Below are 27,854 nucleotides of genomic sequence, written 5' to 3'. Positions count from 1 at the left end.
CTTGAGCCTTTCTCCCACAAAGGCTGGGGCTGCTACCTGCAAGCCCGAGCATGCACCTATCTACAGGTTTGGGTGCTCCTGGGCATGGGTGGCTCCTAACCAGTGAGACACATGGGAAGGCTCCGTGGCAAACAGCCTTTATCAAGAGTCACAATAAACAGACTGTGGCCTGAGGCCCATAGGTAGAGCTCTGCATAGTCCATCCCTGAGCAAGGTGGCCAGTGTCCTGGGCTGGGAGGGGGATGGGGCTCTGTGCCGGCTCCCCCACAGCACAGGGGTATGTGCTAAGTGGGTCACCAGGCCAGAGATCGTGAGGAAGCCTCCGGCTGGGCATGGGGTTGAACCCTGCCATACTGAGGAATCACATTTCACATGAGCAAGCAACACGGCCTCTTCTCCACAGACGCCTCCTCCGAGGGAGCAGTGAGCTTGAGCAGGGGCGGGTCCCCAATTGTGCTGAAGCCACAGTCAGGCTGGGAGGTCCCAGCATCAACAGACAGGCCAGGCTCAAAAGTCTCAGGCCCTTCAGGGGCAGGTCGCTGAAGCTTTGCAGCCGCTCGCTGGCGTTTCAGTTCTGCCAGTGTGTGGTGGGCCTTGTCCCGGACGAGGGCATCAGGGGCACTGTTCTCCTCAGGACTCAGATGATAGGAGACACTCCGATCTAGACGCTTGGAGTACAGGTGTCTCCCGGGGGGGGCCCCTACTTGGCCATTGTGTGGTCTGGCCACCTCAGGGCCATCGTCCTGTGAACAGAGCCAGGAACCCAGAAGCCATCAGGAGGTGCTTGTTTCCGCCTACACCAGCCTTGGGCTTCAAGTTTGTGTGAAGTGGTAGTAGACAGACAGACATAAGAGTGGGGGGCCATGTCAGCAGCAGATACCTGCCCACGGGATCACTGGGCCTACTGCCTCCATAGAGGGCTAGTGCGGATAGAGGACTAGGCACTAAATAATCAGATCACACACCAGGACTGCTCCACACCTGGGACAGTACAGAGGCTGCGTGCTCACCTCCGGGGGCTGCAGCCGGAGCTCAGCGTCTGTCTGCCTGTCCTCATCCTCTAGAGGTTCTGGACTGGTGGGTGGCGGCTGCTGCCACACAATGGCCTCTTGGGCATGCTCCTTGCGGTACAGGTTGGTGCGATGTGTCAGGCTCACTCGTCTCACCACCTTCCTGGGAGAGAGAAAGTTGAGACGTCATTACCCATCTTACAACCAATGCCCACAAATCCTACTGGGATATCACCGCCAGCTGATGTCCCTAGGGGCAAAGCCTAGGTCTCAACAAGCGGACAGTGACCACAGCAGGAGGCTTACCCACGGCTGCCTGCACTAGAGGTACGGCGGCGCAGCAGGGAGCGCTGGCGGCCCTGGGCCCGCAGGAGTGCATCTTGCTTGTGCTTGAGCTCCAGCAGTTTGGCTCTCACCTCCTCATCACCACATACATCTGAGGAGAGATGGACAGAGGTGTCATGGGCACGTTCATGGCCACTCCCTTCCACCAGATGTAGGCAACCCCACACTCACCGAGGGGTGTCTCGTCCACCAGAGATTTTCCATTCAGATCAGCCCCATGTGCCACAAGCAATTCTACCAGGTGTACCTGCAGGCAGCCAGCAGTAGCTGCTTGGCTGCGGGCTCTAGTGAGAGCCCGGAACCTACCCTCTCCCTGCTCCTGTGCACACTCACCTGGCCCCAGTAAGCCGCAGCATGCAGAGGCTCCCAGCCATCATGGTCCTTAGCGCTCAGGCTGGCGCCTTGCTCCAGCAGCAGGGTAGCCACCTCACTGAACCCATTAGCAGCGGCGATGTGCAGCTGCAGGCAGACCACTCAGCCCTGAATCCCTGAACCCCTTCCAAGTACCTGCCCCAGGACAAACACCCCCAAGTGTCTGAGCTCTCACCAGAGTAGCCCCATGATCCAAAGGGTCACTGAGGTTGGCCCCAGCTTGCAGGCGGTTCTGGAGGTCATTCAGCATGCACAGCTCTGGCACTGCCCGGGCCTCCTCAATGCCCTCCTGGGTGATACCTGAGAGGCAAGGTGGCTCAGAGAAGGCATGACCTAGGGCACCAGCCCTTGCAGGTGGGCACAGCACACTCACCCTGGTTGGCCATGGCAGTCTCAAGGCAATCCAGCGTCTGTGCGTCCTCACACAGGTCGTAGGGCATATTCCCATCGGAATTGACTGCAAGGAGATCTGCACCACTACAAGGCAAACAGATAAGCCAGCAGCCTCAGGGCCTTCATGCAGCAGCTCTCAGTCCCCGTGCTACATGTTTCCCTCAGTGTGGCCTCAGCCTAGCACTGTCCTTGGGAAGAGAGGGCAGGAAGGAGGAAAACAAAGCCCTAGCTTCTGCGAGAAAAGCTGGCCTGGGGCCTGACTACTATCTCCTACTAGACCCTGTCTTCAAGCTAGACTTAGCAATCTCTAGCCAACCTGTAGTCTTTATCCATCCTGGCTTCAGGATTTTGGCACCTATCTACCCCCATAAATACAGTAGAGGCACCTGCAGATGTGCAAGGGCTCTGGGACACCCACAACACAGAAGGGGTGCCTATGCATGGTAGAAGGATGACAGATCCAGAAGGATGCCTGCAGTTCAATACCAACTTCAAAAGGAGCCCCAGGGACCTGCTAGCTCCACACCCCTAACGCATTACCAAGGAAACTGTGTGTGACACTCGTCTGTTTCACACAAGGATAACCGAGCTTCTATACCTGACCTAATGGAGAAGGCCCTGAATCTAGTGAAGCCACGAGTTTCCTCTGCTCTACCTTAGGGGTAGAGGCCTCATTTGTATCCAGGCACTTCCTCCTAGACACAGCTGGTCTCCTCATTCCCCTTCCCTCCTTACCAAGCCCATCCTCAACACTGACCAGATGGTATTTAACTATGGAGAGGCCCTTGGTCCAGAGTTGCAAGTCAGGCCAAAGACCATAGTGAGCATACTCCTCCCTCTGGGATCCCAGGCAGGGTTGACAGAAGCAGCATCCCAGATGGGTCACTTGAGCCACCATGTGAACACCCAGTAGGTCCTACCGTGAAATAAGGAGTTCCACCAGATGCAGATGGCCACAGGTAGCTGCAGCATGCAGAGGTGTCCAGCACTCACTGTCTCGAGCATTGACATCAGCCCCAGCGTCCAGGAGCTGCTGTGCCATCTCTTGGAAGTCGTCAATGCAGCACTGCAAACAAGCAGCCCAAGCCCCGCACCCTGAGCCTCAGCTGGGCCAGGCAGCCCCCCCCCCCCCCCCACTCCTGCAGGCACTCACCTGGTGCAGTGCAGTCAAGCCATCTTCATTGGCCAGGTTGGGGCTAACCCCACTGGTAAGGAACTGGCGGACTGCAAGAAGAAGGCAGGAAGGGTCCTCAAGAGATACCAGGTGCCTCTTCCTTCAGGCCCCAGAAGTTACAAGCATGGGGCCCAGGGAAGGAAAGAGAGCCCACTAAGGCTAGACTTGTCTTTGTACTAGGAAGGATCCAGTCAGAGAAAAGTCAAAGGCAGGGCCCAGACAGCACCCACTCACTTCATCTCTAACCAGAAATGAACAACACTGTCCGTGTCTCCAGAGATGGGGCTTGGAAGGCATGCATAAAGAGAAAGGATTCATGGGGCACACTGTTGAGAGGCAGTGATGTAACAGTCTTCTCTGCAACCCCCAGTGTGTCTGCCCATGGTCCAGCCCTCCCATAGCCTGACTTTCCTCACAGAAAGACCTCTTACATCCACCCCCTATTAAGGACAGTTCACTCTCAGCATCAGAGTGGCTGGAGCCCAGGAGCTGGAGACAATTCTAGGCCTAGTTCCGAGCCAACACAGCGCAGGGCCACACCCAGACGGATGGGAGTGCCTGCTTTGCTCTGCCCTAGGACTCAAGCACACTCACCTTCCTCCAAGTCGTTTCGGGCAGCAGCCTCCAGAAGGGCAACGCTGGGAGGGAAGAGGACATGCTTCCGAGGCCTGAGGCCAGCCACCTCCTTCCATGGTCGCTCCCCATGGCCCTTCTTGCTGTGAGCCTCCTTCTCAGCCTGGGCCCACATCTTTACCTGCTGGGCACGTCGCTTCTGGGCATGCTTCAGGCGCTCCTGGGTACTCATCCTGCCTACCATGGGCATCTCTGCCAGCAGCTCCAGGTGCTCGGCCATGGTGGTGAATGTCTGCCCTCGGGGTGTTTGGGGGCACCACGATCTGGGTTTGGGGGGCCAGGACAAGCCTGAAGGGTGGGGCAGCTGGCTGGACGGGCACCCTTGGGGGCATCACCTTTCTAAGACTTGGTGCCCTCTGTCCCTGGCAAGGCTGAGATGGGAGGTCCCACACTGTAACCAGGCCCAGCTGCCCTAAGGGGCAGAGCCCAGCCAGGCAGGGCAGTGTGGCATGGGGTGGGGAGGAAGGTGTGTAAGTGGGGATGCCTGCAGTCGTTCCCCAGGTAGGACAGACACCTCAAGTGTTCAGCTGGCAGGGCTTCTGTACACAGCGCCTCGCCTCCCTCTTGGGGTCAGGGTGCACAGCCTGTGGGAAGTAGCCCTAAGACCTGGCGGCCTCAGTCCAGGGTCTGAAGCTAATTACCCAGATAACAAAGTTCCAGCTTCCTGGCACCCTGCCTAGGACAATGGAGGGCAGGGCCAATCAGCAGCAAGCCCCTGGCAGCCCCTGGGAACCTCTGCTCCTCTTCCATGCTGGCTGCCCTCAGGCTTTTCAGTCAGCACAACTAGGTCTAACAAGCTATGGCAGCAAAGGTCAGGGGGTATGGTCAGTCCTGGGATTCCAACTTCCAGCATCCAAGGGTGACAATCTCTAGGCAGCTAGGAGACAGGAGTTCTGTCAATATTTTCTCAGGGGAACCTCCCCTTCCGGCCGTCACACACACCTGAGGAGTAAATACGAATAAGGAAACACATCAAGGTCAGCTCATGGGACAAGGCTCCAGGGGAGCCCTGTGTGGAACCCACACTCTCCCCCCAGAACACTGAAAGTCAACAACACAGGGGTGGGGGGGGGTGCTCTGCCTTACTCTTCCCACCTAACTAGGGAAGAGTAGGACACGGGGGTATATCGGGGCCTACTCATCCTTTTCAGAAATGGCTATGCAGCCTAGACAGTAAAACAGAGCTGGCTGCTCTGGGCTGGGCAAGGTTTTTTCCCTGGACTCTAGGAGTAGCATAAGGGCTTCGCAGACTGCTTACTGAGCACCCTGTAGTCTACCATCTGCCTTGCTCCCATCAGGAAGATAGCTCAGTGCAGTCACTAGATCTGCTACACCCACTCTGCTCCAGGTGCTCGGCCATGGTGGTGGACGTCTGCCCTCAGGGCGTTTTGGGGCACCATGATCAGAAGGATGCCGCACATCATTTTGTGGCACTCCGCTGAAGCCACAGAGACCCTAGTATCCTCAGGAAGAGGAATTAAGAGCTGTCTCCCCTGTCACCATCATTAAACAAAAGGAAAGATACCCTGATGTTCTTGTCCTATAGAAAAGAAACCAGCCCAAGAACAGCAGCTACTTCTCAAGTAGAAAACATAAACATACTGGCTTCTGTTTCTCACCTGAGCACCTGAGCACTCTCTGGCTGCTGCTGCAGGAAGATAAGCAAGGCTTCTAGCCACTCCAGACTGCCCGGGAGGCCCTGTCTTCCACAATACATAGTCCTTAACCCAGTGGCCCACCTTCATGACCTGCTTGGAATGTGCCTGAGGACAGACTCTTGTGTGATCTGGGATAGAACACAAGGGACCACAGTAAGCCCGGGCCTACCCTACACATGCAGCCCACTGAAATGATTCTTATTCTAAGGGTGTTCCAGTCCAGCTCCTAGCAGGCTGAGCTCTAAGCTTTCAGTTCTGATTCTAGGAGCTGTCTGTCTACCTGGCTTCCCCCCAGAAGCTAGCCTTAAAGGGAATAGGCCAGCTAAAAGCCAGTGGGCTCTTCTGAAGTTCTAGCAGAGACCAACTCTTGCCTATCTATACCTTGGCTGACCCAGCTGAACCCGACTAAGGTGTGGTTCCTCTCCTAGCCTGCCAGAGTCATGAAGACAGCTAATCTACCAAGGCCTGATGACCAGGGCAGCAGTTCTACCACATGGTCACAATGCCACCAAAACTCAAACAGAGCCAAGCAGGGCAGCTCCTGCTCGACTCTGCAAATCCTTCCCAGAGTCTCTCTGGAATGTAAAGCAGAGATAATTTGATTTAACCCAGAACTGACTGGGCTTCAGGCTTAGCTGAGCTGAGCCAAGAATGTGGGACCCAGCAAGGACTTTGACCTCCATCCCCATCCTTCAGTCTGAGCACCACTGGACTGACCCAGCCTACAGAGTACCCAACACGGCAGCTGACCTTTACCCCACAAGACCAGCACCCTAACCCCACACCATTCTCTACAGATCCAATGAGAACATGACCAACTACTTGGGGCCTTCGGCTTCCCTACTCTACCCCACTATATAACCACCTTATAGCAAGTGCTTACTTCACCCCCAATTTATACTCAGGGGAGCCAAGCTATGATAGCCATTGCTACAGACAAGATCTATTTTGCTGGCTGGGAAAGCTACAAGAGCTGACTCAGGCAGGTCTAAGCATTCCAGACCCAAATGAAGGGCATGCTGGGATACCCCTGACCACCAAGAACATCTTTATCAGATGCCCAAATGTTCCCCACTGCCCTACAATGACAGCTTCCCATTCCATGTGTGGTCAGCACTGCCCTGTTAATCCCTACATGGTACCTTTGAACCTACCGCATGGTATCTGTAGTGAGCCCAGAGCCTGACAGCCATTAAGGGGCCTAAATGCATGGGAACAAGGAATGATAAAGGTGGAGGCAGATGACCCAGAAATGGGGACAAAGGATAGACGTCCAGAGAAAGGACAGAAGAGAGGAAAGGAAAGGCAGGAAAGGTTCAGAGAAGAGCTACGGAGTGGGGGGTGGGAGGGTGGGGGAACCAAACACAAACAGTGCACCTGCTATAGGCTTGGATGTGCACAGGAGAGCACACACATCACACCTCTCTGAAGGTGCATCTCCAGGCCTCGAATGCTCCTCTCTGATACCATCTACTGGGACATCCTCCCACACTAAAGCCCATTCAGCAAGCCAAGGAGGCAGAGAGGAGTAAGCCCTTCTGTCTCTGGCTGCACGTCACAAGGGGAGCTGGCAAGACGGTGGGTAGCAATGGGGCAGCTGATAAAAGAGTCCCTGGCTGTGACAAGATGACATCAACCAACAGAGTTTATTTGGTCTGTGGCAAAAAAAAAAGTACCTCCCTAGATACCTATAGGTACGAAGCACGCAGACAAGACCCTGCCATTCTGTAGAATGTGTCTATGTATACACTTCTGCCACAAGTCAAAGCACATGAGTGGGCTGAGATGAGAGAGGGGCTTCGACACACTGGCATGGGTGCAGAAGCTGACAGGACTCTGGGTAAATGAACTCCTCTTCTTTTTCACACCCAGGAAGGCTGTCTAAGAGTAGAAATGGCACAAGTGACTCTCAGTGGGCCAATGGCTATGCAGCGAGCACAACCCTGCTAAGCTACTGGGGAAAGTATGGAAAGAAGGATGCTCTAGCCCCATGGCTGTGCCTGACCTCATAGTTGAAAACTGTGGTCACAATGACTGTGGCTCACAGTTCAGGGCATCCACCATGTTCTGTCAAGCCCAGCTCTAGGAAGCTCACTCCTACACTGTACTGACAGACACAGAGTACCTGGACACATCTAGCCACTTACTGCAAGCAACACTGTAAAATAAAACAATGGGAAAAACCTGGCCACTGATCAAAGGAACATACCTTAATAAGGCCTACAAGGTTTTATGGAGGAGGTTTCTAGTACACTGTGCGGGTTAGTTTCTATCAAGTTGACACCAACTAGAGTCACCTGGGAAGAGGAAACTGAGAAAACACTTCCTCACTCCTGCCTGTGGGGCATGTTTTTGGCTGCTGATAGACATGGGAGGGAGGGCCCAGCCCACTGTGGGCAGTGGCACCCCTGAGCAGGTGGTCCCGGATTAGATAAGCAAACAATCGAAGGAAGACACAGAGATGAAGGCAGTAGCAGTGTTCTTCTGTGGCTTCCCTAGATGGTGGTCTGTAGGCTCTCAAATTGTCTGTGGTCATTATTTTATCACAGCAACAGAAACCTAAGTAGGATATCGTGCTATGATGGAAAGAACTCTAAGAAACATTGTTTAGCTGTGAAAAAAGATAGAAGAGCAGGCTGGGAGATGGCTCAGCGGTTAAGGACACTTAATGATCTTGGCAGAGGACCTAGATTCAGTTCCCAGCATCCACAGACTGATCACAATCACCTGTAACTCCAACTCCACGGGATTTGAAGCCCTCCTCTGGCCTCCAAAGACACTGTACACACATACATAAACCTATACTCACATATAGTTAAAAATAAGCCTGTCGTGTGTGATACAAACTTTAATCCTAGCACTGAGGAGGCAGGCGGATCTCTATGAATTTAAGGCCATCCTGGTCTACAGAGTAAGTTCTGGACTAGCCAAAGCTACATAATGAGACCTGTCTCCAAAAATAAACAAATAATTTTTTTTTTTTTTTTTTTTTTTTTTTTTTGGTTTTTCGAGGCAGGGTTTCTCTGTATAGCCCTGGCTGTCCTGGAACTCACTTTGTAGACCAGGCTGGCCTCGAACACAGAAATCCGCCTGCCTCTGCAGGATTAAAGGCGTGCGCCACCACGCCCGGCTAAATAATATATTTTTTAAAGATTTTATTTATTTATTATATGTGTGTACACTGTAGCTGTCTTCAGACACTCCAGAAGAGGGCATCAGATTTTTGTTTTGGATGGTTGTGAGCCACCATGTGGTTGCTGGGATTTGAACTCCGGACCTTCGGAAGAGCAGTCGGGTGCTCTTACCTGCTGAGCCATCTCACCAGCCCAATAATATATTTTTAAAAGATATTAAAATAAAGGCTGGAAGCCATGTGGTGGTGGCACACACCTTTAATCCCAGCACTCAGGAGGCAGAAGCAGGTGGATCTCTGTGAGTTCAAGGCCAGCTAGATCTACAGAGTGGGTTCCACATCAGCCAGCTCTACACAGAGAAGCCCTGTCTTGAAAAAACAAGCGAACAAAGGCTGGAGAGATGGATCAGTATCTCTGAGCAGTTAGGAGCACTGACTGCTCTTCCAGAAGACCTACGTTCAATTCCCAGCAACATCCATAACTCTAGTCTCAGAGGACCTGCCACTCTCTTCTGGCTTCTGGGAGCACTTTGTACAAGTGGTACACATATAGACAAGCAGGCAAAACATTCATACACATAAAAATAAGTTGTACAACAGCAGTCTTTAATAAAAGTTGAGAGTAGGGCACAGTGGTAAACCCAAGATCTCCAGCTACTAGCGGGCCTGAGGTGGAAAGACGGCTTGAGCACCTGAGCCCATCCTTGGAAACGCTGGGATGCCATCTCAATAGAGTACTTGTCTAGTATTCACAAACTCCTGGGACCCATCCCCACTACTACACATACACACACAAAGTAACAGTATGTGCATTTATAGTTGTAACCATGAGAAAGAGACACAAGAAAAAAGGAGAAATGGGAACAGGTATGGGGAAGAACTTGTGCTTGATATGGTGTAGAAGAACTTGGACTACGTGAAGATTACTGTCTGTAGAAACTCTGTTAAGATTCTGCACTGAGCAGGTGTGAACTGCCCCTGCTCAGGTACATTGTGGGCACCCGGAGAGAAAAGCATAGGAACACTGGGCAAGGAAAGAGCAGGGGATGCAGGGAAGGCCACTCAGCCAGCTAAGCAAGGCTCTTACCTTCTCATGCTGTGGGAGCTGAGAAGGCCTCAAAACAAGGAGAGACACAATTAGACAGCAGAGACTGAGGGAGGCGAGGTAGTAGGGTGAGGAGACAGCCCACAAGTAGAAAGTGGACAGGAAGACAGGAAATGGTAGAAATTAGAAGGAAGAGGACTAGGAACAACAGAAAGCTCCAAGGGAGGAAAGGGCCAGGAGGCAGATGGAGGGCCGCAGACAGAGAGAGGGCTGACGGCAGCCAGAGAGGGCTAGGGGAAGTGGTCATAGTGGGTACAGGCAGAGACCATCGGCCTGTAAGGAACTGGGTGGCAAGGAAGGCTCCTCAGAATGCATATGGATAAAAGAGGACCACACTGGGGAAGGACTCAAGTGCTAGCAGTGGGAAGTTCCCTGGGGAACAAGAACCTCTCTTCACACAAAATAAACTCCAGAGGGCACATGCATGGCCTTAAGAAAGAGAGAGCACACAGACAGTACACACAGCACACACATGACCTTAAGAAAGAGAGAGCCAAAAGAGTACAAAATGCTTCATAATCCTAACACAGACACACACAGACACATACACAAAATTTTTTAAACATGAAACAAACTCCCCAAAGTAAAAGGAACCCCCCCCCACACACAAATCCTACATTTAGTTTTCAAACACTCTACATTATAAAAAGGAGACAAAATAAAACCTACAAGGTTAGGCATGATGGCTTAAGATGGTAATTCTAGAACTCAGGAGGCTAAGATATGAAGGTCCCAGTGAGTTCAAGGCCAGCCTGGGCAAGAATAAGACTCTAGTTTCAACAATGATAAACCCTACAAGGTCCAAAGGAGACAGAGGCAGGTTGGTTGGATCTCTGTGAGTTCAAGGGCGGCCTGTATACGTTCTGAGACTCACTGGACCTCGGCCTCACATAAGCTCTCCCAGATCTCAGCATGCTGAGATCCCCACAGCTCAGCAGCAGCCTGCCAGAGGGAGTGGCACCTTGCAATGGAACCCCTCACTAGAGCACTGGCTTAAATGGGAAGGGAGTTTTTGACCTCCACCCCACATCTTCAAGGCCTAAAACCCAGCAACAGCTTTAATGGTTGCCAGTGAGCTCACGTCCTTGTTTCTTGGGGGTTTTTGGTGTGGTTTTTGTTTTTGTTTTTTGAGACAGGGTTTCTCTGGAACTCACTCTGTAGACCAGGCTGGCCTCAAACTCAGAAATCCACCTGCCTCTGCCTCCCAAGTGCTGGGATTAAAGGCCTGCACCACCACGCCAGCTGATGTCCTCATTTCTTAATGCTGCTCCCACCCCACTGGAATGTCCCCCTCCCCCAACCCTGCCCAGGTTACCATCTCACCCCAAGAGCTCTTTGTTCCTTGCTATACCTGCAAAGCACTGTCTCCTCCTCTCTGTAGAGTCTTAGCCTCCCCCTCCCAAGCCCCATTCTGTAGCTGAATTCCTGATGGTCCAAGTATTCTCCGAGTATAATACTGCATGTCTCTGCCACCTCATAGCCTTGGCCTCTTCTTTGTCAACTATACCCTCCATCTAGTCCTCACCTGTATTTGTCTTCCCCTGTAGTCTCAGTGCAACTTGCCCCCCACCCCCATTCTTCTGTCTCTCCTATGACCTGTAACCCAAGCCTAACAGTCCAGCACTCACACCTACACAGTGCTGTTCTCACCCCCATTCCCAGCCTCCACCCCAACCAGCCTCAGTTCTGAGCTCTCTGACCAGAGCTCTAGTATCACTGAGGGAAACAACAGAGCTTAGAACAGAACCGCGTGGAGCTGCCTGGTCCTGAGTGCTGCAGCCAGCCACCTAGCTGCACAGACGTCTCACTTCTCACGGTTTTCTTTGCTTTACCTCCCCTCCGCTGAAACAAAGACAAAGCAACAGAAGAGCCCTCTGTCTCTACCATGAGATTATCCCAAAACACAAATACTTACTAAAAAACTTAGCAAAAGGGATGCACAGAGAACCATAAAACAATATTGAGAGATAAGAGACAAGACCTAAGTAAATAACGGGAGACGCCCTGACTGTAGTCAGAAGACTCAGCCCCGAGCTCGCTTGTCCATGTCTATCATCTATGTAGTTCCCAGCAGTGCATTTGGAACTCTATTGCAAATGTGCACAAGCAGGCAGAACAATCATGAAAAAGGAAATTCTGGCTTACCTATGTAATTACACATTACTGTTCATTATGAAACTCAGTAACTGAGCTCCAGAGGTTGTTTGCTTAAGGATAAAGAAATAAGCCAGGGAGCGGGGAAAGGTTCAGTGAAGTGCTTGTTATGCAAGCTGAAGGACCTGAGCCTGGATCCACAAAATATACAGAAACCAGGGCAGACTGGGTGTGACAAGTAGCAGATCTTGTAGCTCACTGGCCAGTTAGTTTAGACAATCACTGAGCTCCAGGTTTAGTGAGCGACTGTCTGAAAAAATAAGGCAGAATCCTGCACGGTGGTGAACACCTTTAATCCTAGTACTCAGGAGGAGAGGCAAACAGATTGCTATAAATTCTAAGGCTAATCTGGTCTACATAGTCATGGCTACACAATGACACCCCATGTCAATAAATAAGTAAGGGGCTGGAGAGATGGCTCAGCGGTTAAGAGCACCGACTGCTCTTCCATAGGTCCTGAGTTCAATTCCCAGCAACCACATGGTGGCTCACAACCATCTGTAATGAGATCTGATGCCCTCTTCTGGTGTGTCTGAAGACAGCAACAGTGTACTCATATACATAAATAAATCTTAAAAAATAAAAATAAGTAAGTAAATAAAAGAGAGCAACTAAGGCCAATGCCAACCTCTGGCTTCTTCATGAACATGCACACATGTGCACACACACACACTTTTGCACACATAGGCACACACAAGAAGTAAACCACCGCCAGGAATGCAGCACAGTTGGTAGAGTCTGGCCTCGTTCAGTCCCCATCACCTCATCAAACCAAGTGAGTGCTGTATGTCTATAATCCCAGCACTTGGCGGGAGAGGAAGGAGGATCAGCAGTTAAAAGTCATCTTGGGCTACAGAGCAAGTCTGAGGCTCATAGGCCACAGGAGACCCTGCTTCAAAAAATAAGAAACAAACCAGTGAGAACCAGGCATGGCAGGTAGCTCATGTCTATAATCCCAGCACCCTAAAGCCAGGTATGGTGGTACATGCCTTTAATCCTAGCATTCGGAAGACAGAAGTAAATTTGAGGCCAGTCTGGTCTACCAGTCTGTTCCAAGACAGCTAGGGCTATGTAGTGAGACCCAGTCTCAAAAGACAAAGAAAAGAAAAGGAAAAAGGAAATAAACCAGAGGATGTGTCTTAGACTTACAATTCTGCAAAACCTTAGAAAAGGTTGTTTCCATATCTGAACAGAAAGCTGAGGGCAGAGTTTAGTGGTGTCGTGCTTACCCAGCATGACCTCAACACACACTCAACTCCCAGCACTACAGAGAACAGCATCAGGTTGACTGGATTTCTGTCTTAACCAGGCTCAGTGAAGCACACAGATAATCCCAGCACTCGGGAGGCTAACTCAGTAGGACCACAAATCTAAGGCCTGCCTATACTGTTACATAGTGAGACTGTATCTCAAATACTGTACAGTAATATTTTAAATTATTTTTATTTTTAATATGAGTGGATGCACATGAGTACAGGCACCTGTGGGGCTAGAAGAGGACAGCTAGGGAACCGTGGTCTGTTCCAGCTGTTGGGTTCTGCTTAGATGATGTTGATAGCAAAAACTGTGGCAATACTGTAAGACTATAGGTATTCCTATAAGACTATTCCTAACACGGTACATACACATACACTGTGCTAGACAACAAGTGCCCAGAGGTGCTCAGTGGGGGCGGGGGCTGGGTGCAGAAGGACTAGACTGTCTTGCTTGACTGCACAGGGCTAACAAGCACACAAAAGTGCCTGAGAAGCTGTGACACCTGCATGAATCATGAAGCAGGTCTCACCCCTTCAAAATCTGCATGTTGTAGTTAGGTACAACATTACTCAAGGGGCTCTAGAGAAGACAGTTCTTCTTAGTTACTGTATGTATGCGGTCCAACCTACTTCAAAAAAGAATGAATAAGAACTGGAGAGGTGGCTCAGTGTTTAAGAGCACTGGCTGCTTTCCTACAAGACCTGGGTTCAATTCCCAGTACCCACATGGCAACATGACAGCTCACAACCATCTTTATCTCCAGTTCCAGGTGATCCATGATCCAACATCCTCTTCGGGCCTTTGCAGGTACCAGACATATATATAGCGTGCAGGTAGGCAAAACACTATATACATAAAACAGATTTTAGGCCGGGCGTGGTGGCGCATGCCTTTAATCCCAGCACTCGGGAGGCAGAGGCAGGCGGATTTCTGAGTTCGAGGCCAGCCTGGTCTACAAAGTGAGTTCCAGGACAGCCAGGGCTATAGAGAAACCCGGTCTTGAAAAAAACCAAAAAAAAAAAAAAATCACCAACAGATTTTTTTTTTAAGACACATGTAACACCAACAGCATGGGAAGCTTAGGCAAGAGTTCAAGGTCAGCTTGGGCCACAAAATGAGAGTTTACCTTAAAAAAAAAAATTCAATTCCTAACAACCACATGAAGGCTCACAACCAGCAGGGCGTGGTAGCACACGCCTTTAATCCCAGCACTCAGGAGGCAAAGGCAGGCGGATTTCTGAGTTCGAGGCCAGCCTGGTCTACAAAGTTAGTTCCAGGACAGCCAGGGCTATACAGAAAAACCCTGTCTCGAAAAACCAAAAAAAAAAAAAAAAAAAAAAAAAAAAAAAAAAAAAAGTTTGTGCAAGGGTGGCTAACGCTTGTAATCAAAGAACCCAGGAGGTTGAGGCAGATTATGAGTTCAAGCTCAGCCTGACTTACACAGTAAGTTCCAGACCCACCCTCTCACCCTGGGCCATAGAGTAATCCCCTGTCTCAAAAAAGGAAAGGAAAAACAAAAACAAAAAAAAAACAAAAAAAAAAACAAAAAAAGGAAAAGAAAAGAAAACTGAAGATATAAAAGAGCAACTGCTTAAGCCAGCCCCCGTGCACAGCTTTGATCCCAGCACTCTGGAGGCGGTGGATCTCTGAGTTCCAGACCAGCCTGGTGTACATAACAAGCTCCAGGCCAGCAAAGCTACATAGTAAGACTTTGTCTCAAAAGAACTAAACAATAGCAGGTGACTGTGGCCTTCTTGTGCCACAAAGAAACATGGCCCAGACATCCACCCCGCATGCTATTCTATGGCATCACAGGTTCAGACTTACCACATAGCTCACTGAAGTTCAACAGGGCATTGTCACAAAGATGTGGAAAGCTCTTATCATATAGCAAGGATAGAAACAGCCTACGAGACCAACAGGATGGACTGGGCAGAACTGGGGAAAAGAATTAGTTGTCACATAACCCAAGGAGACAGAACTCCCATTAGTAGGCACCTGAAGACAGCCCAAGGAGACCAGAATAAGTATCCCAGTTTCAAGCCAGAGAAAGCTGAGAATCCACAAGAGAGAGGCTTAGGTTTCTGGGCTCATCTTGTAGAGTCAAGGCAACTTCACAAGCACTGCTGCAGGCCAACAAGTTTCTCAAGCCAGCTAAGGAGGTTCGTTACCAGCCCCAATCAGGGCCTTCCTCCACACCCTAAGTTACTTGTATCTAAAATCCCTGTCTTTCTCCAGCTTCCTGCTGCAGTAGGGCTCCACTCCTTCCTGCCTGCAGTAGGGCTCCACTCCTTCCTGCCTGTCTGCCTCTAGACTCCTGCAGAAGCTGTAATGTGTAACTCATGAGCTCCCCATGTACAGGCTCAACCACTCGCCAGGCGATGGGCAGAACCCTTAGGAACTGAGCTCATAGCTAGGCGGGTGCTTGCCCTGCGTCTGTCCACTGTGTCTGTGCATCCATCACACTGACACCATCACCCAGGCGGTCCTGGGCTCTAGAAAGTTCCCTCCCCTTCCTGGCTCATTCACTCAGTCACTTATTCAATCCATAAGTGTTGACTGAGCACAACCTTCTCCTAAAGCAAGCCCCTTCCTCTGAGTCCAACACCATTTAAGAGAAGAGTGCAGAGCTGAACATGTGCTCATCGTGTAGAGAACCCAGGGTGTCCAAGGTCAAGTCTATTCACTCTGCAAGGGGTCAACTGACCTACAGACACCTCTAGACCTAGGGGAGACCCAGTGGAGGCACAAAGCCCCCACCTCACAGACATAAGAACAAACCCTCTGGGAAGCTAGTCCTCAACCGCAGCTGAGCCTCCAGATGACACAGCCCTGGCTGGCAGTGTGACCACAGTCATGGAACAGAGCCAGAGCCAGACAACTGAGCATTTCTCACATCCCTGACACAAAGGCTTCAGAATAATCAGATTTTTGTTTGTTTGTTCTTGTTTGAGACAAGGTCTCACTTTGTAGCCCAGACTGGCCTCAAATTCACAAAGGTCTGCCTGCCTCTGCCTCCAGAGTCCTGGAATTAAAGGCATGCACCCCTAGCCCAGCTTCCACCCCACCCCCAATATTTTGAGACAGGGCCTCTACACTAAGGCTCAGGCCTCTAACTATGGAACCCAGCTGAGCTCAAGTTTACAGGAATCTTCCTGTCTGACCCTGCTCAGTGACAGAATTACAGGCTTGAGCTGCCACCTGGCTCAATGTTGACAATAGACTTCAAAGCACTCTGTCCATCTCTGCACCCCGACCTTGGCCACTCAGGGTGTTGTGATGCTCCCACAGCCATGGTGAGTCCATTCCAGACTCCATTGTTTCCCACTGGCAAACAGTCAATTACTGGGGTGAACTGCATCTTACTTGTATGCTGTGCATTATCAAGAGTCTCCTCTCTAGGCAGGTGGATCTCTGTGAGCTCAAGGCAAGGCTAGTCTACACAGCCATAGTGAGGTCTGGGCCAGCCAGCGCTATATAATAGGCACACATGGAAGTAAGAGTATAGCTTACATAGGTCTCAGAGATACCACTCAGGTCATCAGGCTGGGCAGCAAGCACCTTCATCTTCTAAGCCATCTTGCCTGCACTCTGCACTCAATAAAGCAACTAAAAGAGCCAAATTAAGAGTAAAAAGCAGCTGGGTGGTGGTGGCGCAGGCCTTTAATGACAGCACTTGGGAGGCAGAGGCAGGCGGATTTCTGAGTTCAAGGCCATCCTGGTCTACAGAGTGAGATCCAGGACAGCCAGGGCTACACAGAGAAACCAAAAAAAAAAAAAAAAAAAGTAAAAAGCAAAAAAATGATGTATTCAATATGGCTACATTGGGAAGGAGAACAAAGAGATTTAAGATGACTGACCCTCCTAGACAGTCCCCTTCCCAGTATGGCCGCTGACCAGTATGGGACTGGTATCTTCAGTAGCAATCCCAGGACTCTGGATCTGAAGTAGGAGAATAAGTAGTTCTAGGACATCACTGAATTCCACAGCCAACTGGAAGCCAGTCTGAATTTCAAGAGATTCTTGTCTCAAAGAAAAAAATTTTAAGTCTCTTCTCTGATCCTGTTCACAGGCAGCTCGCACCTACCTGCTATGCTCTGGTCTCACCAACAATCTGGTCCACACCTGAGGTGCTATGTTCTTTTTCAATGTTCTGACTCTCTTGTAATATACAGGAGAACCATATAAAATCAATGTCCCCCTGTTTTTGGTGTACAAAACTCAATGTTGTTTAGCTCAATACCAGCAGGGCTAACTGCCCCACGGGGAGGACCATATATTTTGCACATGTAACACTTCCAGCCACTCAGTGCCCACGGCTTGAGTAGAGAATGTGGAGGGCCTCCCCAGACATCAAGGGAAGCTCTCAATCTTCCTCTTGTTGCCAGCCAGCTCCAAAACACATCTACCTCAGAGCAACAGGTCGAAGGCTAAAGTAGCAGTGGACACTTGAAAAGATGCTCAACGAGAGCTGAAGGCAAACACTCAGTGAGGATGAGGAGAGGACGAAGAACCAGGAGCCTCGTCCCAGGAAACAGGCCCCATTCACATCTCTACTGGGCTGCCACCCCACCAAACCCCTTGCAAACTGGAAATTAAGGTCTGTCAGACACAAACTCAACAAAAGATAAAAAGAAAAAGAAAAAAAGGTGAGCTTCAAAAGGTAAGCTAAAGTTTGTTCTGACTCAAACCCACATGAGGTAGGTCAGAGACCCCAGGGGCCACACTGCTGGTTTAGATCTGTGGACAGAAAAGGCACAGACATAAGAGTTCCAGACTTAGAACAAGAGAGTGTAGGGTCCTACAATGAACAATGGTTATGCTGTCTGAGACTCTCCTTAGACTTAGAGACAGGACAAGATCAACAGAGACATTCCAACAACAAAAAAGTATACTTAGCCGGGCGGTGGTGGCACACTCCTTTAATCCCAGCACTTGGGAGACAGAGGCAGGTGGATTTCTGAGTTCGAGGCCAGGATGGTCTACAAGAGTGCATTCCAGGACAGCCAGTGTTACAGACAGAGAAACCCTGTCTGTAAAAAACTAACTAACGGGCTGGTGAGATGGCTCAGTGGGTAAGAGCACCCGACTGCTCTTCCAAAGGTCCAGAGTTCAAATCCCAGCAACCACATGGTGGCTCACAACCATCCGCAACAAGATCTGACTCCCTCTTCTGGAGTGTCTGAAGACAGCTACAGTGTACTTACATATATTAATAAAATAAATCTTTAAAAAAAAAAAAAACTAACTAAATAAATAAACAAACAAACAAACACTTAGCAAATTCATGAAAACTTGATGGTAGAAAAAAGTGGTGGGAGCTGGCGGGACACTGGGTAGCCACTGATGTCACCAGGAAAAAGAAGAAAGAAAACAGCACGGTCCATAGCATGAAGGAGTCCAAATATCTCAAGGAAGTCAGCTACTTCAAGGAGGATCGAAGCCAGCCTCTGCTACTTTGCAAGTCCGAAGCCAGCCTAGGCTATAAAGACCCTGTTGCAAAACAAAACATACAGACAAAATCCCCTAAGAATGCCAAATGTGGTGCACTCCCAGCACTCAAAAGGATCATCACAAGTTCAAAGACAGCCTGCCCTGCATACTGACTTCCAGACCAGCCTGGACTACAGAAGGAAAGGCTCTCAAACGAGCTGACACTAGGGGGCTGGTGATGAGTGAGAGAGCAGCTGACCTTTGAAGATGGTTGTTATTCACAGTGTACAGGAGGTAAGAAAAGAAATCAGGGCTGGCGAGATGACTCAGCAGGTAAGAGAACTGACTTCTCTTCCAAAGGTCCTGAGTTCCAATCCCAGCAATGTCATGGTGACTCACAACCACCCATAATGAAATCTGACACCCTCTTCTGGTGCATCTGAAGTCAGCTACAGTGTACTTATGTATGATAATAAAGAAATCTTTGGGCCGGAGTAAGCAGGGACTGAGTGAGCAGAGTTGACAGGAGCGAGTAAGGCTGACTGGAGCAGCAGAGGTCCTAAAAAAAATTCAATTCATAACAACCACATGAAGGCTCACAACCAGCAGGACGTGGTGGCACACACCTTTAATCCCAGCACTCGGAAGGCAGAGGCAGTCAGATTTCTGAGTTCGAGGCCAGCCTGGTCTACAAAGTGAGCTCCAGGACAGCCAGGGTTATACAGAGAAACTCTGTCTCAAAAAAACAAAACAAAAAACAAAAACAAAAACAAAAACAAAAAACCAAGGCTCACAACCAGTGTACTCGCATACATAAAGTGAATAAATAATTTTTTTTTTTTAAGTTTTTGGTTTTTTGAGACAGGGTTTCTGTGTATAGCCCTCTGTATAGCTGGCCTCGAACTGAGAAATCCACCTGCCTCTGCCTCCCATTAAAGGTGTGTGCCACCACTGCCCAGCCTAAAAAAAAAAAAAAGTTAAAAAAAGAAAAGAAGAGAGAAGAAAAGAAAAGAAAGAAAAGAAGAGAAGAGAAGTCCACAGACAAAACAATCTACTCTATGAAGAGAGACTGATATTATTTCCATTTTGGCATTATAGGACTGTCAGCCGCAATTGATGAATGAGATGTAGCTCTGTCAACCCAGTGTAGAAAAGGAAAAAACCCACATTCCCAAAAGACAAACTAGGAGTCAGTTACCTACACGGTTATATTCATAGTAGCAGCAATCACAACAGAAAAGCACAGGAAACAATCCAAGTACCATCAACACAGGAACAAACCAGACTGGGCACATTCATACAGTGGAATATTACCCAGCCATAAAAAGGGATGGAATTCTGATACATGCTACAAAGATGCAGGACATAAAAGGACAGTTTTGTATGATTCCACCTATGTGAAGTACCTGTACTATGCAAACTCCTAGAAGCAAAGCACAGCACAGCCTTCTGGCATCTCGAGGAGGAGGAACAGGGGTTCCTGTTTCATGGATGCAAACTTTCTATCTTGAAAATTTTGGAAACAGATGCCAAACATGGTGATCTACTCCTGTAACCACAGGATTTCGGGAGCTCAGTTCCAAGTCAGCCTGACTGTACACAGCAAGGCACCGTCTCATGAAATTAAAACCAGAGTGCTAGGGCAGGGAGTGGGGGCATGTATCTGTAATCCAACAAGGAGATGGAGGTAGAAGGATGGCAAGTTTAAGGCCTCCCTGAGTTATACATTAAGATTCTTCATCAAAGGAAGGGAAAAAATAAGAAGTACTAGGTAACAGAGTACTTGCCTAGCATGTGAGATGCCCTGGGTTCTTATCCTGGGTTCAATCCACAGCAGCTTCAAAATTAAACCAGACATGATGTGTGCACAGAAACACGTGTGTGCATGTGTACACCCCCCCCCACACACACACATACATACACATACACGGGAATGTCCTATAGCTACTACAGACCATCAAAAGGATGAAACAGGACTACCTCCATTTCCCCGCCCCTGATTTTTCAAGGCAGAGTTTCTTAGTGTAATCCTGCCTGTCCTGGAACTGGCTCTGAGGACCAGACAGACAGAGATCTTCCTGCTTCTGCCTCCTGAGTACTAGGATTAAAGTCGTGAGCCACCACAGCCCTGCAGATTTTTTTTTATGTAAACTCAGTGTAGGTCAGGAGTTAAAAGATGACAGCCTAGCCAGGTGTGGTGACACACACCTTTAGTCACAATGTTAGGGATGCAGAGGCAGACATCTCTGTGAGTTTAAGCCTGGTCTGCATAGCAAGATCCAGACCAACTAGGACTATGCAGTAAGACTGTCTCAGAAAAAAGGGGGGAAGAGAGCTAGGGGGGGGTGTGGGGGACTCAAGAGATGCTCAATGGTTAAAAGCACTTGGTGTTTTTCAAGAAGACCTGAGTTAAATTCCCAGCATCACACTGAGCAGATTACCGCCTGTAATTCCAGCTCTCGGGGGATCCAGCACCTCTGACCTCCAATGGGGACACCTATACTCAACATATGCAAATATACACACACTCATAGTTTAAAATAATAAAAATAAAAATAAAATTGGTCAAAGTGGTTAAGACCACTAGCTTCTTACTGGGGGTTGGTAGCCAAGGCCTGCAACCCCAGCACATGGAAACCAGAGGCAGATATACCGCTGAGTTTAAGATCAGTCTGGTCGACTGGAGAGATGGTTCAGTGGGTAAGAGCACTGACTGCTCTTCTGAAGGTACTGAGTTCAAATCCCAGCAACCACATGGTGGCTCACAACCACCCGTAATGAGATCTGATGCCCTCTTCTGGTGTGGCAGCTACAGTGTTATAATAAATAAATCTTTAAAAGAGAGAGAGAGCGCGCAGGGTGTGGTGGCACACGCCTTTAATCCTAGCACTCGGGAGGCAGAGGCAGGTGGATTTCTGAGTTTGAGGCCAGCCTGGTCTACAGAGTGAGTTCCAGGACAGCCAAGACTGCACAGAGAAGCCCTGTCTCAAAAAAAAAAAAAAAAAAAAAAAAAAAAAAAAAAGAAAGAAAGAAAGAAAAAGAAAAAAGAATCTAATAAGAACAAGTCTTTTTAAAAATAAGTTTTCTTTCTTCCTTTCTAAAAAGGTCTCCTCTGTACATATAGCAATTTTCATTTCTATCACTCAGGAAAACACGGGTTGTTACACAGCCCATAAGCAAAAAAAGACTCGAAATGACTGGAAAGGAGTTGGATGACTTATCCACACCTAAGAGACAGGAGAACCGCAGCAAATTTGAGGCTAGCCTGAGCTATACGGCAAGTTTAAGGTCAGCTTAGGCTACATAGTGAGACCCTATCTCAAAAACAAAAAGTAAAGGAACTGGTGAGATGCCTCAGAGCTTGAGAGCACAGGTGGCTGCTTTTCCAGAGCACCAGGATTTAGTTCCCAGTAACCACAGGGTGGCTCACAACTACAAAATGACAGTTCCAGGAGATCCACAAAGATATCCTCTAACCACTTACACGTGGATCATGGCATGTACCCACCCCAAAACGATAAATAAATAAATAATACTTAAAAGAATTATTCCTTAAAAAAAAAAAAAAAGAGGCGGGGAATAGGAAGGCCTGAGCCAACAGGGAAGGAAGTCAAACCAGGCCTTAGGAGAGGAAAACCCTCCCCGCCTCCCGCCCCCCCCCCCCAAAAAAAACCTCCTTGGGCAAAAACTAGCAACAGAGGCAGACTAGCAGCCCTTGAGAGACCTGAAAGTCCCATCACCATGACAACATGAAGCCAGCGGGTTAGGGCAGGTCTCATTAGGCCTCCAGTCCCTCAACCCAACCGGCTCTCATGCTGAGCTAGTGGCAGCTTTGGTTTCCATGAAGTGAATCAGGTGGCCTTCTAAAGAGCCAGGGTGTTTAAAGCAAGACAAAGCCTCCAAAGAAAACCCCAATCCTATAAGGGAAGACCTAGGGAGCAAAGACACCCAAGAGGGCTCACTGAGGTCTGCCCTCTCGCCTCTACCTTCACCACCCAAGTAAGGATATGGAAGAAAAGTGGAGCAGTCAGGAGTCAGCTAACTTTGCTCTACCTCCCAAGCCAATACACACTTCTCTTCTGCACCCGTAATAATTAATCCTCCTTGTCTCTAGCCTCTAGCACTGGTTCCGTCAGGAACCCAAAGGAGCCCAAACAGTTTTCACAAGCTCATTTACATTCCTCTCCCAACCACAATCCAGGAGGCACAGCCTCCAGAAAAGGGGCACTTGAAGCCGTAAGAGGCTCTAGAGTGTGCTTTGACTGAACACCAAAGCCCACATGAAGCACAGGAAAGTCCCTTCGCGGTCCTAAGGTCAGAATGAAGACTGTCGATGGATTTGCCCGACCAACAGGTTGCAAGAACTTCCTTCACTGATAGGTTTCACAAAAACAAAAACAAAAACTAACAACAACAAAAACCCACCCTCCGCTGGCCGCCTCGCTGGCGCCCCTTCTGCAGGCCCCTCACGACCCGCTCCATTGCCGGGCCAGCACCGGGCCGCAGAAGAACCGGCGCTGGCTCACCCGCTATGCCCCGCCCAGCCGTGCTGGGCCTCCCCCGCGTCCCCAGATAGACCCGACCCTCACTCACAATCGCCGGCCTTCTCACCTGGAACCTCCCTGGCCGCTCCCTGAACCCGGCCCGGCCGACCCTGGAGCCCGGCGCTGCTCCAGGCGCCACGGGGGCGGGCCCCGCGCCCATCCTCGCCATGGCAACGCGACACTTCCGGCCCGAGGTGTCCCGAGCGGAAGCCGCGGTGCTGGGCGGGAAGGCTGGGCGGGAAGGCTGGGCTGAGTCGTTTTGCGAGGGCGGGGCCTAAGGAGCGTCCTCCAGGGACAGAGTCATCCACTGTAGATTGACAGGGGCGGGGTCAGCTCCGGTAGCTGATTGGTTGATACTGTGGAAGATTTTTTTTTTTTTTTTAATTCCCGTGCTCTATTCTGTGGTACTAACACCCTGATGTCCGGGGTAGGGCGGGAAGGGCAAATGTTCAGGTGTTCCCGGAAGGGTGATCTTTATTTATCCTATCCTTTGATTAAAGGGTAGGAGTCCCTCGTTGCTCGAAAGAGGATGGGCAGCAGTTTGGGTGATGGTTGGACCCTGGGACACTGTGATCAGGGAGAAGCAGTCCCGATGAGGAGCCTTGAATGTCAGTTCAAGGAGCCAGGCTTTAACTGGAACCAAGGAAGGACCAGTGGAAAGGGAGACCTCAGACTTGCAGGAGAGAATGTCTTCTTTAGTGAATAGGTCTGAGGCCATAGGGATATTTGACAGGTGAGACACAGGAACTCTCAGCTAGAGCTCTGAGGACGAAAAGCAGAGGGGCAGGAGGTGATAGGATTGGGGGTGGGGAGGGGAGACAGATGAGAGCTAAAAGAAGAATCTGAGATAAGATCACAACCCAGCCAGGGGCAGAACTGTCAGAGGAAGTGAAGTCCCACTGTGCTCATCCTCCTTGTGTGTCCCCATTCCCTCCTCCACTCATGACTGTACCTTCCTTGGCACCTGCCAGGGTCTCTGTCCTGTTGATGGTACAATGGGGAGGGGCTTCACAGGAAAAGGTGAATTCTCAAAAGCTTTTAGTGCTCATGAAGGTCTTGGATTGTTGGCTCTGACACCAACCTCTGCCATCAGCGCTCTAATCAGACCCTCAATGCAAAGCTGCCCATTGTAGTAGCCAGGAGAACTTAGAACATAGATGGTGACTGAGCCCAAGAATAGAGCCACCAATTAGATGGCCATGCCTATATGGGCACCTACAACATACTCATGGGAAGATCACTTAAGTCTCTGTATCCTCCTCTTGTTCCTGAGGACAGACTCTATTCCCTTTTTGGTCCAGAAGGTCTGTCAATCTGTATCCCCACCCCCATCAAGTCCTGAGCAGACTCCCCACCTAAGGCTTGACTTTTTTGTTTGTTATTGTTTTTTCTTTTTTCTTTTTTTTTTTTTTTTTGTTTGTTTTTTTGAGACAGGGCTTCTCTGTATAGCCCTGGCTGTCCTGGAACTCACTTTGTAGACCAGGCTGGCCTCAAACTTAGAAATCCGCCTGCCTCTGCCTCCCTAGTGCTGGGATTAAAGGCGTGCGCCACCACTGCCCGGCAGGCTTGACTTCTTTTGGCTGCTTTGTCTTAACCCCTGGGAATTCCCCATCTCTCTCAGGGTAGTTTTGCTGGAGAAGTCACTTCCCGTCTGTTTAATGGGAGCTAGGGACCTAGCCCAGGCAGATAGGGTATTCTGGGGTAGACCTCTTTCAAGGGCTTTTCCTTCTAGGTTTTAGGGTATGCCCAGACACCCAAAGGCAACCTGGGAGTGGAGATTGATTTCGGGGGCCACCAAAAGTCCCTACTGGAATCTTTTCTGCCCTTCCCTCCAAGATTAACTGAAACCTGCTAATTGTGGCTGCCCACACACGTTCCCCTCCCCCACAGCCTCTTTCTGTCACCCCTCCCCCTTTCATCAGAATGATAAAGAAAGGGCCTGGCCTGCCTGTCCCAGCATGGCCTCGGGCTGGGACCTGGCCTCAACTTACACTCCGACTACCCCGAGCCCCCAGTTAGCCCTGGCTCCGGCCCAGGGCTACCTCCCTTGTATGGGGCCTCGCGACAACTCTCAGCTGAGGCCTCCAGAGGCAGAGTCTCTTTCGAAGACCCCCAAGAGGAGGAAGAAGAGATACCTACGGCATGACAAGCCCCCCTACACCTACTTGGCCATGATCGCCTTGGTAATTCAGGCCGCACCCTTCCGCAGGCTGAAACTGGCTCAGGTGAGAGAGTCCCTCGTGCTTTGGGGCACAACTATCCCAGGCCTGATCCCCACTTACTGTAGGCTCACGCTTGGCCTTTGCCTAACCCACTTATCCTTGCCTGTGAGAACGGTCCTGAGTCCCTTCTCCCAAAACCCCCAATCCACTCTGCCCTCAGGCACAGACCTCTGTCTCCCGGAGAAGGGATGGATGCCCCGGGGTCGGCTGTAAAAGAGGGAGAGGGTACTACTCCAATCCTCACCTCACGGCGCCAAATACTGCCTGATTTCAGATTATCCGTCAGGTCCAGGCAGTGTTCCCCTTCTTCAGGGACGACTATGAGGGCTGGAAGGACTCCATCCGCCACAACCTTTCCTCTAATCGGTGCTTCCATAAGGTGGGATATTGAATCCCGGGGGCGGCGTGGGCTCGGAACCCCCGAATCTCTGGGTAGAACAGCCACAGCCAAGCCAACCACTCTCTAGGTGCCCAAGGACCCTGCAAAGCCCCAGGCCAAGGGCAACTTCTGGGCGGTGGATGTGAGCCTGATTCCTGCTGAGGCGCTGCGCCTTCAGAACACTGCCCTGTGCCGTCGATGGCAGAACCGGGGCACCCACAGAGCTTTCGCCAAGGACCTGAGCCCCTACGTGCTCCACGGCCAGCCTTATCAGCCACCCAGTCCCCCACCACCACCTAGGGAGGGTTTCAGCATCAAGTCCCTGCTAGGGGACCCTGGGAAAGAATCCACATGGCCCCAGCATCCTGGGCTCCCTGGACAGAGCACTGCAGCTCAGGCAGGCACCTTGTCAAAGGGGGAAGAAGGGATGGGCACTGGACCCTCTAGCTCCTCTGAGACGCCTCTGTGGCCCCTCTGCTCCCTTCCTGGGCCCACAATCATAGAGGGGGAGAGTTCCCAAGGGGAGGTAATCAGGCCTTCTCCCGTCACCCCAGATCAAGGCTCCTGGCCCCTCCACTTACTTGAGGATTCCGCAGATTCCAGGGGAGTGCCCAGGAGGGGGAGCAGAGCCTCCTTGTGGGGACAGCTACCCACTTCTTACTTGCCCATCTATACGCCCAATGTAGTAATGCCCTTGGCCACACTACCGACCACCTCTTGTCCCCAGTGCCCATCTTCTGCCAGCCCAGCTTACTGGAGCGTAGGCACTGAATCCCAAGGGTCCCAGGACCTGCTCTGTGATCTAGACTCCCTCTTCCAGGGAGTACCACCCAACAAGAGTATCTATGATGTGTGGGTCAGCCATCCTAGGGACCTGGCAGCTCCTGCCCCAGGCTGGCTCCTTTCCTGGTACAGCATGTAATATTCTAGGGCAGAAAGGGCTGCTTCTCTCTTCCACCCATGAATATCATTTTGATGAACCAGAGCTAGGAGCATGTCCGCAGCGACAGCTTTAAAACACCAGGCACAGCCTTGCTGAAAACCCACAGCTTTAATTAGGTTACTCCAGAAAGGGTTGTCTCTGCTAGATAGGGAGGTCTGGCCAATCGTGCCAGGAGCGGAGCTCAGCCTGTAGAGTGCCTCCTCTTGATCCTACCTTTTCAGGCCCTCAAGCCATCCATCTATCCATCCCTCTGTCACCATGCCTTCCTGGCTCCAGGCTGGGGGGAGGGAGAGCCAAAAGTGGGTCCGATCTGAAGTCTTGCCCTCTCTCAAATGCCTGGGTAGAGGGTAGCACCTTTCAGGGAAAGGGTTAAGAAATGAAAGACTGGAACGGACATAATTTTGGTGTAATGGAAGTAGGGGAGCGATTAATAGTAAAGGAATTTACAACATTTTAATTCCAAGTCTGGTATTGGGGGCAGGGTGGCGACTTGGGAAACCACTTGGTCTGGGGTCTGGTTCCTGCAGCTCTGGCCCCCTGCTGTGTGCTGTGATAAGGGCAAATGGCGATAAGGAAGGGGGGAGAACTAAGGGCCTGTGGCTCAGCTGGGGGTGGAAGGGTGGAGGCGATCCTTTCTCAAAGCATAACATTCTCTGGCCAGATCTAGAAGAGGAAGGGGGACACTGTAGGGCTCTGTTGGGGGCAGTTAGGGCCCCAGAGTTTTTGTTTTTTAAAGGTTGACCTGGGAAGTGGGGTATAGGATTCACAGCTGCCTCTGCCAGCAGAGGTACATTCTCAAGCCCAGTACCAGGGGCGTTGACCCAGATCTAGGGAGGCGGGTCCCCTGGAGGTTCAAGAGTCAAGCCAGAACAGCTGTTAGGGCTGGTACTGGGAGGGCTTCCGGGAGATGGTGTAGGGGTGCAGGAAGTTCCAGTGAGTGGGGTGTCAGTACTGAGAGAAGAAGGGGTTCCAGAGCGTGGGGCTCTACGGCGCCGGGCGGGCCCCAGTTCCACTTGACCCACTCGCTCGGCGAACTTGAGCGAGCAGATGGTCTCCCCGAGATCTTCCGCCCTTGTGGAGATCTACAAGAGAGGGGAAC

The 27,854-nt window shown here is 50.5% G+C and overlaps 3 protein-coding genes across 26 annotated transcripts in view; 1 reads left to right on the top strand and 2 right to left on the bottom strand.

Moving 5' to 3' along the window:
* Window positions 1-121: 121 nt before the first annotated feature.
* Window positions 122-23,398, bottom strand: Ppp1r16a (protein phosphatase 1, regulatory subunit 16A). Of its 3 annotated transcripts, NM_001358933.1 has the most exons (12): window positions 23,279-23,398; window positions 5,547-5,713; window positions 3,889-4,869; window positions 3,274-3,344; window positions 3,041-3,186; window positions 2,101-2,204; window positions 1,903-2,027; window positions 1,689-1,814; window positions 1,527-1,602; window positions 1,317-1,446; window positions 1,011-1,173; window positions 122-743 (listed from the first exon to the last, which is right to left on the bottom strand). In NM_001358933.1, exons 3-12 carry the CDS (start codon window positions 4,145-4,147, stop codon window positions 369-371), a joined length of 1,575 nt encoding a protein of 524 aa, NP_001345862.1. In that variant the 5' UTR covers window positions 4,148-4,869; window positions 5,547-5,713; window positions 23,279-23,398; the 3' UTR covers window positions 122-368. The 3 variants fall into 3 exon arrangements, 2 of the variants coding, with proteins under 2 accessions (NP_001345862.1, NP_203535.1); NM_033371.3 differs by lacking the exon at window positions 5,547-5,713; NR_152559.1 differs by lacking the exons at window positions 1,527-1,602; window positions 1,689-1,814; window positions 5,547-5,713.
* A 28-nt stretch (window positions 23,399-23,426) lies between these two features.
* On the top strand, window positions 23,427-27,212 carry Foxh1 (forkhead box H1). Of its 2 annotated transcripts, none has more exons than XM_006520436.4 (3): window positions 23,427-25,436; window positions 25,720-25,812; window positions 25,901-27,212. In XM_006520436.4, exons 1-3 carry the CDS (start codon window positions 25,170-25,172, stop codon window positions 26,732-26,734), a joined length of 1,194 nt encoding a protein of 397 aa, XP_006520499.1. In that variant the 5' UTR covers window positions 23,427-25,169; the 3' UTR covers window positions 26,735-27,212. The 2 variants fall into 2 exon arrangements, with proteins under 2 accessions (XP_006520499.1, NP_032015.1); NM_007989.4 differs by having other exon boundaries at window positions 25,093-25,436; window positions 25,708-25,812; window positions 25,901-26,817.
* The window catches only part of Kifc2 (kinesin family member C2), an 8,413-nt gene continuing 7,403 nt past the window's right edge, over window positions 26,845-27,854 (bottom strand). For all 21 annotated transcript variants that reach the window (XR_003951357.1, XR_383988.3, XR_383987.3 and 18 more), the window contains one exon: window positions 26,845-27,837. Coding sequence is in view for 16 of the 21 variants with exons in the window: in NM_001358909.1 (NP_001345838.1) it covers window positions 27,583-27,837 (255 nt within the window). In the remaining 5 variants the exon portion in view is untranslated. The remainder of the gene's footprint in view (window positions 27,838-27,854) is intronic.

The sequence above is a fragment of the Mus musculus genome, chromosome 15, assembly GCF_000001635.26.
Source record: "Mus musculus strain C57BL/6J chromosome 15, GRCm38.p6 C57BL/6J".
In the NCBI taxonomy this organism is placed as follows: domain Eukaryota; kingdom Metazoa; phylum Chordata; class Mammalia; order Rodentia; family Muridae; genus Mus; species Mus musculus.
The sequence above is the reverse complement of the archived record's forward strand: the minus strand, read 5'-3'. Positions and strand labels throughout refer to the sequence as shown.

Coding starts and splice junctions, on each gene's coding strand:
- Ppp1r16a (NM_001358933.1), bottom strand. CDS start 4,147: ATGGCCGAGCACCTGGAGCTGCTGGCAGAGATGCCCATGGTAGGCAGG. Junction 3,345..3,888: donor CCGAAACGACTTGGAGGAAG/GTGAGTGTGCTT, acceptor TTCTTCTTGCAG/TCCGCCAGTTCCTTACCAGT. Junction 1,603..1,688: donor CTGCGGCTTACTGGGGCCAG/GTGAGTGTGCAC, acceptor GGCTGCCTGCAG/GTACACCTGGTAGAATTGCT.
- Foxh1 (NM_007989.4), top strand. CDS start 25,170: ATGGCCTCGGGCTGGGACCTGGCCTCAACTTACACTCCGACTACCCCG. Junction 25,437..25,707: donor GCAGGCTGAAACTGGCTCAG/GTGAGAGAGTCC, acceptor GCCTGATTTCAG/ATTATCCGTCAGGTCCAGGC. Junction 25,813..25,900: donor CTAATCGGTGCTTCCATAAG/GTGGGATATTGA, acceptor ACCACTCTCTAG/GTGCCCAAGGACCCTGCAAA.